General features: G+C 36.7%; 1 protein-coding gene across 1 annotated transcript in view; it reads right to left on the bottom strand.

Moving 5' to 3' along the window:
• Window positions 1-228: 228 nt before the first annotated feature.
• The window catches only part of MFSD14B (major facilitator superfamily domain containing 14B), a gene marked incomplete at its 5' end in the record, with an annotated part of 129975 nt that continues 119732 nt past the window's right edge, over window positions 229-10471 (bottom strand). Inside the window, 3 exons of the mRNA XM_045844778.1 lie at window positions 229-2006; window positions 2696-2838; window positions 5111-5208. Of these exons, the coding sequence (XP_045700734.1) occupies window positions 1761-2006; window positions 2696-2838; window positions 5111-5208 (487 nt within the window). The remainder of the gene's footprint in view (window positions 2007-2695; window positions 2839-5110; window positions 5209-10471) is intronic.

Raw genomic sequence — 10471 nt, 5'->3', positions numbered from 1 at the left:
TGGCCAGGACAAAGTGTCCCTGCTTTTTAAAAAGATAAAGAAAGTTTACAATCTGTTATTAAAGGGAGATTTTTAAAGAAAGTTTGCTAAAAATTAAACTTTTTGAAAATACACATACATTTTGCATTAGCTTAAGGATTACCAATTTATTTTAGCTCAAATCACTGAAAAGAGAACCCAAAGATCAATGCTACTATTTGTATAAAAAAACACAACAAACAAGAAACATAGATGTATCCATTACAAATTTATTATGCATTAGGAAGCTTAACTTAAAAACCAACAACATAGTAAAAAGATATGTCATTTCTTTTCATAGCAGAATAGGTTTCAAAATATATTTTCTTCTAAATGTATTCAGTCAGTACATAATCCTTTATAAAAGTTGTATATATAATTTTTCTGTCAACACCTTCACTATATTTATAAATACAAGATTTATACAGCACTCCATCAAGAAAATTTAAAACTTCTTACAAATATCTACATATATATCAAACCTATAAAACTTTCAGGAGTGCTATGTTAAAGGTAGACCCGATTGAATGGTTCATTTATTGATTCAGCAAAATGCATATACATTTGTAAAGGTTTTTTTTTTTGTCCTTAAAACATCTCAAAAAATTAGCAGGACACTTACTGTGAAACTGAACTTCCTAAACCATCATATTTTAGATATAAATTTGATGTACACATTCCCATAAGATTCAAAACTCAGATAAACTGATGGAAATAAAGATCTATTGAAAACAAATGCATACTACAGAGAGCAGTTAAGGCAGGGGTGTGATGAATGAGAAAAACTGAGGACACTGGAGATGTGGGAAGGAACAAATAATGATGAATTATATGAATCTGAACTTGGATATAAACTCCACTGGTATCCAGTTATTAATGCTCATCCTCACTTAGGAATGTTTGCATTGTTGAAAACATTTTTAGAAGCAACGTCCAATAAAAGCACCCTCTGATTTCTATGTTGCTACCAGAATGTATGATATGTGTTTTCTTCTGTAAAATCACCTTTGGATATGACCAAGACACTACATTGAAGAATCTGATTGCTATTTCTTAATGACTTAAATTTATAAGAAAAATTTTCTTCACTGGTAAAGAATGTCACTGACCAATATTATTTAATATCCAGAGATGTATATGCTGAATTTCATTCTAACCAACAATATTAAGAAGAGACAAAGAAAAAAGATGAAGGTTAGGGTTTTGTTTGACCTTTGAACAAAGGCAATAGATCCCTGATACTGAATCTACATGCAGTCACTCATAAACACTAATGGGCAAAGTGGCCACTTTTCAGAGAAACACGAAGGAAGAAAATCAGAAGGGATTCTTTATCATAAATCCGGCCAGAGATGGCAGGACCAACAAAATCCTACACTTCTACTGAAAAGGACATGGAAAACTGCTGTCACTCTTAATCTGGAGGTGTTAAAGGAAAGCTATCTTTTTTGGAAGATACGACGTTTTCTATTTGAGTTTCAAAGTCTGGACTCCAGATAACTTTGAGAGTGGCAATTATTTGCAGCAACATATTTCAAACTTTAACTTGTTCTAGGTACAAACAGAAAGAAAAAGAATGGAAGAACCAGAGGAGGAAGAGGGAGGCAAAGGGTTACTTATCAAACTTGGCCCTAAAGGACACCAGTAGCATCTTTCCTCCAGCACCAAAGTGTGTACATGTGGTGTGGCTCCCCAACAACTTCAGAGAGATGATATCCACAGAATTTCCTTTTCTGTCAAGTTTATAGTTCAGTGCACTGACTCCCAGGGTCCTTGAAAGAAGTGAGCTCCCAGAGGCTGCTGTCTTGTAGCAGTGGCTCAATGTCCTCATCACTGACCCGTTCCGGGGTGTTGATCAGGTTGCCACTAATGCTGTTGCTATGTTTTTTAATTCCATTACTATATTCCGGGATGAATAAGGCAACCAGAAAAGACATAAGAACTATACAAGCCCCAAATAAAAATGGTGGGCCTGGGATGACAGCTCCCTAAAGGGTGTGGGAAACAAATGGAGATGAACAATTTGGTTAGTCTTTTCAAAGTGAAATTAGTTCTATATGACCCCAAAAAACCCATACCGCCTCAAAGTGAATCATTTTCTCTTGAGCAAATGTTTCATTAAGTGTCAAGGCAAATTTTCCTTGAGCCTAGAGTTTGGCATACAACAGAGGGCAACTAATTACTGATTTTTCACCACTTCTCAATATTTTAATTAAACCTATAAGTAACAGTTGGTTATCTCTAATTTTATCCTATAACCTCAGATCATGCATTCTGTACATAAACATTAATTCCTGTACAGAAATCTATATTAAATATTGCTTAGAAGGGAGGTAGGAAGAAATGCTAAATGAAGAATAGGAAAAGAACTCTAGTTCAATTTCTACTTGGAATTTTACGTCACTTTATATTTAGCCTGAGCTTTACCAGAAGACAGCATTCTTATCAGTTACTGTGTGAGAATAGAATCTGAACATAGTTAAAACAAATCTTTGATATAAGATATTAAATCACTGAAATGCTCCTTTGCCAATCCCAGGAAGCACTTAACAAAACACTCACTACTGTCAGATATAACAGTAATATTACACAAATAAGGACTCTCTCCAAATTTAAGGTGAGAAGATTTTACTACAGTCACACATAACATTGTTATAAAACTTTATCAACAAATTACCTGTAGAGCAGCATTGTTAGAATTCAATTCTGGTTCCAACTCAGTCAGTTCCACATGAAACATGTAGAATATGAAGCCATACAGTGCTGGTCCCAGGCCATTACATAGTCCTCTTATTCCAGTTATGATCCCCTGAGCAACTCCTAAATCCAAACAAAGAAGGAAGCCAGTCTTCTCTGATAAGTATCTCAAGACTGGGGACTTAGCCTAACTTTCTTACAAACTAAGATATACTGACTCAGTGGAATGGAGTACTCCATGCTAAGGAAAGTAGGTTAGGGATTTCATCCATTATATTTCCATTCATTGAACAAATGTATTCTTGGTTTTACCATGTTCTTTTAATGTTATCACTCTGGGCCTAACATCCATTGTCATCACATGACAGTGATGTTTCTAAAACCCATTAGGGGCTGAACTCCCCCCATAAAGCTAGACATTCCTATAAATGGGGAATAATAAAATGAAACATTTTAATGTTCTCCATTTACAGGCAATTTCCACTTTTTTGGTGGGTTAAGATTTTCCTGTTCTACTTATTTAACGGTGCTTTCATAATGAAAATCTGCCTTTTGCCTCTTGCAGCCTTGTCCATGTGAGCCCACTACAGTCCTGATGCTGTGTGGTCCCAGGCCCTCTGAATGGACTATGTTCATCAAGGTGACCTTCTCATCTCTGATGTATCTTTTTGCAGACCTGCACTGAAAAATCCTACAAGTGCCCATTTCTAGATATATCTGATTTCCAACATGACAGGTAAAAAATTAGCTTGAACTGTTTGAAATGCATGTTTCTCTAGGTCAAAGATAATTCAACCTAATACCATATGCAGTAATAATTTTGTATGCAGACATTTAGAAACACCTTTATTAATATATATAAGCATAAAAAGAGCCAAAGAGAATTTATGACATGAAAACAGAACTGTGTCTGTCAGGCATCAAGCACACTCATCTTCGGATGGCACACCTTCACCACTTCAGTCCCAATGCCTCTCCAGAGATGTGCAGCCAGCTGAGTTACCACGGGCAGGGACACACATGATTTGTGGTCAAGTGAAACTACTTTAAAATGTGGATGTGAATAAAATGGCTAATCTCTGATGTGGAAAAATAGGTGCAATAAATGCACCATTTTCCCCATAGTTTTTAATTAAAACTTTTAAAATTTAATCTTTATTGTATTTTTTGCATTACCATTTAGTCCCCTTTTATCCCCCATCCTCCTGCAATCACCACACTGTTGTCCATGAGTCCTTTTACTTTTTTGCTCAGTACATCAATCCCTCCCCTCCCAGCTGTCATCCTGTTTCCATCTATGAGTCTGTCCCCATTTTCCTTGTTAGTTCAGTTTGTTCATTAGATTCCACATATGAGTGAAATCACATGGTATTTGTCTTTCTCTGATTGCCTTATTTCACTTAGCATAATGTTCTCTAGGTCGATTCATATTATTGAAACTTTTTAAATGGTACTAATCCACTTAAACTTTTTGCTTTCTAAAATTTACTATTTCTTTTTTCCTTTTTTAAAAAAGATTTTATTTATTTATTTTTAGAGAGGGAAGGGAGGAAGAGGAGAGAGAGAGAGAGAGAGAGAGAGAGAGAAACATCAATGTGCGGTTGCTGGGGGTCATGGCCCGCAACCCAGGCATGTACCCTGACTGGGAATCGAACCTGCAACACTTTGGTTTGCAGCCCGCTCAGTCCACTGAGCTACGCCAGCCAGGGCTAAAATTTACTATTTCTTGACCACAGTAAGATGAGTCATTAAAAAAATGAGTCATTAAAACATGACAAAGAAAAGGATTAATTCTGGTAGTGGGAACTGCATGATGGGGAAACCAGAGACACAAGATGAAGAAAGAGTCTACATGCTTCTTTCCACATTGTCATCTTAACTTTATCTCTCACTCTGCAATTATTATAGTTGCGGAATTATCCACAACTATACAGATTTATTTTTTCCTTATCCTCTCAAAGAATCATTTCCTAAATTAAGCTAATGAACTTAGATTCCAAATTAAAGAAATTTTAGTGATTACAATGATTAAATAAAGAGCCCATTGTTTTACTAACTAGTCTGTCATTATTTAATAGACATCTGTTAAAAATATGATGATAGCCTAGTTAATTTGATGGCATCACACTAAAGATGAATAAAAAACTAAAAGGTAAAAATAGTTCTATTTATAATTCTTAGTATTCTGAACTATTGAGCCCACATTTTACATGAGTATAAGATGAAGGAAAAATAAGAGCAAGAAGGAAATCAGAACCTTCCTATCTGCAGAAGTAAATAGGTATAATCATTGAGAAGGGACCACATAGATGTGAAGAGAGGCTCAGAGCTGCTCATGTTTCTGGCAGGTATGTCTCAACTGAGGAGGAAAGCAGAGAAGTGACAGTGACCTCACCTTGCTGATCTGACTCTGCATTCTGAGAAACGAGGGCACTGACTGCCGGAAACGTGATGCTGGACATGGCCGCCACGGTCCCCGCTGCCCACATCATCCTGCAATGACATCACAGGCTGCAATCAGGTGGCAGGCCAAGTCCCAAGGAGCCTGCTGCTCAGAGTACAATCAGTGGTGAAAGCACAAAATACTTTCTGTTTTCTCATGTTAAATTATATTTAATTTTTCCTCTTTAATAACAGATTTTTTCAAACCTGGAAAGTTGTATGTCACCTTCTTACTATTAAACACTTCAAAGCTGGGAAATTCACATATTTTACTTTACTTCTTTTCAAAATCTGTTCTTCCTGACTTCCTTATTGCCACCTTTATATGTAAGCTCACTCAGTGAAGTTCAAAAAGATTTGTTTCTATAAATACAACATTTCCCCCCACCAATTTTCCACTTTTTCTTTGTACTTCCCAAAGGCTCACCTTCCTACTGCCCTTGAGCCGCTGATTTTGCTACCCCTCAAGAAAGCGTCATGTGTTACCAAAGGAAAAGAAACAAACCCAAAGTGCAGGATGTCATCCTGCAGACTCCCAAGCCTGCTTCCCTTAGAGCAGGGGTGTCAAACTCATTTTCACCGGGTGCCACATTAGCCTCGTGGTTGCCTTCAAAAGGAGCTGAAATAATTTTAGGACTCTATAAATGTAACTACTCCTTAACTGTTAAGGATTTGAAATTACATTCGGCCTTTTTAAAAAAATTACTTTATTGTTGTTTAATTACAGTTGTCTCCATTTTCTCCCCACCACTCCCGGCTACCCAAACCAAGCCCATCTCCTTCCCTTGCTTCCACTCTCCCCCTTGGTTTTGTCCCTGTGTCCTTCATAGTAGTTCCTGAAAACCCTTCTCCCCACTGTCCCCTCCCCTCCCCTCTGGCTATTGTTACACTGTTCTTAATTTCAATGACTCTGGTTACATTGTTTTTGTTTTTTTGGTTTTGTTGATTATATTCCACTTAAAGGTGAGATCATACAGTATTTGTCCCTCACCGACTGGCTTATTTCACTTCCCATAATGCTCTCCAGTTCCACCCATGCTGTCACAAACAGTAGGAGTTCCTTCTTTCTCTCTGCTGCGTAGAATTCCATTGTGTAAATATACCATAGTTTTTTGATCCACTCGTTGGCCAATGTGCACTGAGGTTGCTTCCAGCACTTGGCTATTGTAAATTATGCTGCTATGAACATTGGGGTACATAGGTTCTTTTGGATTGGTGTTTCAGGGTTCTTAGGATATAATCCTAGAAGTGGAATTGCTGGGTCAAAAGGCAGATCAGTTTATAGTTTTCTGAGGAAATTCCATACTGTTTCCCACAGTGGCTGCACCAGTCTGCATTCCCACCAACAGTGCACTAGGGTTCCCTTTTCTCCACACCCTCTCCAACACTTCTTTGTTGATTTTTTTATGATGGCCATTCTGACAGATGTTAGGTGGTATCTCACTGTGGTTTAATTTGCTTCGCTCTGATGGCTAGTGATGCTGAGTATCTTTTCCTATGTCTCTAGGCCCTCTGTATGTCCTCCTTGGAGAAGTGTTTGTTCAAGTCTTTTGCCATTTTTTTCACTGGGTTTTTTGTCTTCCTTGAGTGGAATTGTGTGAGTTCTTTATATATTTTGGGGATTAAACCCTTCTCTGAGGCATCATTGGCAAATGTGCTTTCCCATACAGTTGGTCCTCTTTTCATTTTAATGTTTTCTTTAGCCATGCAGAAGCTTTTTATTTTGTTAAGGACTCATTTGTTTATTGTTTCCTTTCTGTCCCTTACTTTAGGGAACATATCAGTGAAGATGTTCCTGCGTGGAATATCTGAGATTTTCCTGGTGATGTTTTCCTCTAGGACTTTTGTGATGTTACAACTTATATTTAAGTCTTTTATTCACCTTGTATTTATTTTTGTGTATGGTATAAGTTGGTGATCAAGTTTCATTTTTTTTTTTTGCATGTAGGTGTCCAGATCTTCAAACACCATTTGTAGAAGAGGCTATTTTTACTCTTTTATGCTTCTTCCCCTTTTGTCAAATATTAATTGACTGTAGAGACTTGGGTTTATTTCTGAGCTCTCCGTTCTGTTCCATTGGTCTATGTGCCTGTTTTTATGCCAGTACCAGGCTGTTTTGATTACAGTGGCCTTGTAATACAGTTTGATATCAAGTATTGTGATTCCTCCTGCTTTGTTCTTCTTTCTCAAAATTGCTGCAGCTATTCGAGGTCATTTATGGTTTCATATATATTTCTGAAATGTTTGTTCTATATCTGTGAAATATGTCATTGGTACTTTAATAGGGATTGCACTGAATCTATAAATATCTTTGGGTATTATGGCTATTTTGATGATGTTAATTCTTCTAATCCATGAGCATGGTACATGCTTCCATTTGTTTGTGTCTTCCTTAATTTCTTTCTTCATTGTCATGTAGTTTTCTGAGTACAGATCTTTTACCTCCTTGGTTAGGTTTATTCCTAGGTACTTTATTCTTCTTGTTGGTGTATTAACTGGGATTTTTTCACTGATTTCTGTTTCTAATATTTCATTGTTGGTGTACAAAAATGCCTTTGATTTGTGAGTATTGACTTTCTATCCTGCTGTTTTGCCAAATTCATTGATTAGGTCAAGTAGCTTTTTAGTGGAGTCTATGCAGTAGTTTTTGGTGGATTTTCTATCATGTCATCCGCAAACAATGACAGTTTTACTTCCTCCATTCCAATTTGGATACCTTTTATTTCCTTTTCTTGTTTGATTGCTGTGGCTAGGAATTACAGTACTATGTTGAATAGGAGTGGTGAAAGCAGGCATCCTTGTCTTGTTCCAAATTTTAGTGGGAAAGCTCTAAGTTTTTATCCAGTGAGTATGATGTTGTCTGTAGAGGAATGCTCCCTCCACTCCCCCTTTGCTGAGTGTTATTATCATAAATGGGTGGTGTACTTTAGCAAATGCTTTTTCCTCATCTATTGATATGATCATGTAAAATTTGGTTTTACTTTTGTTTATGTGGTGTATTATGTTTATTGATTTGGGAATATTGTACCATCCTTGCATCCCTGGGATGAATCCCACTTGGTCATGGTGTATGATCTTTTTAATGTATTCCTGGATGCAGTTTGCTGATATTTTGCTGAAAATTTTAGCATCTATGTTCATCAGTGATATTGACCTTAAGTTTTCTTTCTTTGTTGTGTCTTTATCTGGTTTTGGGATTAGGATGATGCTGGCTTCATAAAAAAAGTTTGGGAGTCTTCCGTCTTCTTGAATCTTTTGGAATAACCTGTGGAGGGTGGGAGTTAGTTCTCCTTTAAATGCTTTGTAAAATTCTCCTGTGAAACCATCTGGTACAGGGCTTTTGTGTGTTGGAAGCTTTTTGATTACTGTTTCAATTTCATCACCTGTTATTGGTCTGTTCAGGCTTTCTGCTTCTTCTACAATGAGTTTAGGAAACTATATTTTTCTAGAAATTTGTCCATTTCACCTAGGTTTTCAAACTTCTTGGCATATAGTTCTTCACAGTAATTTCTTACAATCCTTTGTATTTCTGAGGTATTGGTTGTAATCTCTCCTCTTTCCTTTCTGATTGTGTTTATTTGGGTCCTTTCTCTTTTTTTCTTGGCGAGTCTGCTTAAAGGATCATCTATTGTGTTTATCTTTTCAAAGAACCATCTCCTGGATTCATTGATCCTTAGAATTGTGCTTTTAGTCTCTATGTCATTTAATTCTGCTGTGATCTTGGTTATTTCCTTCCTTCTACTTGCTCTGGACTGTCTTTGTTGTTGTTCTTTGAGCTTTTGTAGGGTTAAGGTTATTTGAAATGTTTCTATCTTTTTTAGGTAGGCCTGTATTGCTATGAACTTCCCTCTCAAGACTGACTTCACTGTGTCTCATAAGTTTTGGATTGTTGTGAGTTCATTTTCATTTGTTTCCAGAAACTTTTTGATTTGTTCTTAATCTCATTCTTCACCCATTCATTGTTTAATAGCATGGTATTCAAGCTCCATGAGTTTGAGTGTTTGCAGTTTTTTCCCTTGGGGTTGGTTTCTAGTTTCAGTACCTTGTGATCAGAGAAAATGCTTGATATTATTTCAGTTTTCTTGAATTTGTTGAGGCTTCTTTTGGATTCTATCATGTGATGTGTCTTTGAAAATGTTCCATGTGCATTTGGAAAGAATGTGTACTTTGCTTCTTAGAGATGAAAGGCTCTCTCTCTCTCTTTATATATATGTTAAGTCAACTTGATCTAGGGCATTGTTCAATGCCACAACATCTTTGTTAATATTTTGTTTGGAAGATCTGTCCATTTTTTACAGTGGAATGTTGAAATCCCCTACTATAATTGTGTTGCTGTCAATATCTTTCTTGAAGTCCTCCAAGATTTTCTTTATGTATTTGGGTGCTCCTATGTTGGGTGCATATATATTTACAATGTTTATGTCTTCTTGATGGATTCTTCCCTTGAGTATTATGAAGTGACCTTCTGGGTCTCTTTTTATGGTCCTTTCTTAGAAGTCTATTTTGTCTGATATGAGTATTGCTACCCTGGCTTTTTTTCCTGTCCATTTGCTTGGAATATTTGTTTTCAGCCTCTCATTTTCAGTTTGAGTAGGTCTTTTGTTCTGAGGTGGGTCTCTTGTAGGCAGCATATGTGTGGGAAATGCTTTCTTATCCATTCATCTATTCTATGTCTTTTGATTGGAGCATTTAATCTATTTACATTTAAGGTTATTGATAGGTACTTATTCATTGCTATTTTTTCATACCTGTGTTCCTCTCTCTGACTCTTTTCTTTCTTTTTTCTAAAGCAGTCCCTTTAGCATCTCTTGTAGAGCTGGTTTGGTGGAGGTGTATTCTTTTAGATTTCTTTTGTCTGGGAAGCTCCGTATTTGGCCTTCAATTTTAAGTGAGAGCCTTGCTGGAGGCTCTTGGTTTGGTTGCAGGCCTCTGGTTTCCATTACTTGGAACATTTCTTGCCATTCCCTTCTGGCCTGGAGAGTTTCCATTGAGAAGTCAGCTGCTAGTCTTATTGAGGCTCCCTCTTGTGTTACTTCCTATTTTTTGCTGCCTTTAAGATTGTCTCTTCATCTTGGAATTTTGTCATTTTAAGTATGACGTTTCTTAAAGTGGGCCTCTTTGGGTTCCTCTTGATTGGGACTCTCTGTGTTTCCTGGAGTTGTGTGACTTTTTCTCTTATATTAGGGAAGTTTTCCATCATTACTCTTTCAAACAGGTTTCCTATCCCTTGCTTTTCTCCTCCTTCTGGCAACACTATTATATGGATATTATTATGTTTCATGTTGTCCTGCATTTCCCTTAATCCCTTTTCATT

The sequence above is a fragment of the Phyllostomus hastatus genome, unplaced genomic scaffold (genome assembly GCF_019186645.2).
Source record: "Phyllostomus hastatus isolate PE091 unplaced genomic scaffold, TTU_PhHast_1.1 phas_contig_41, whole genome shotgun sequence".
Lineage (NCBI taxonomy): Eukaryota > Metazoa > Chordata > Mammalia > Chiroptera > Phyllostomidae > Phyllostomus > Phyllostomus hastatus.
The sequence above is the reverse complement of the archived record's forward strand: the minus strand, read 5'-3'. Positions and strand labels throughout refer to the sequence as shown.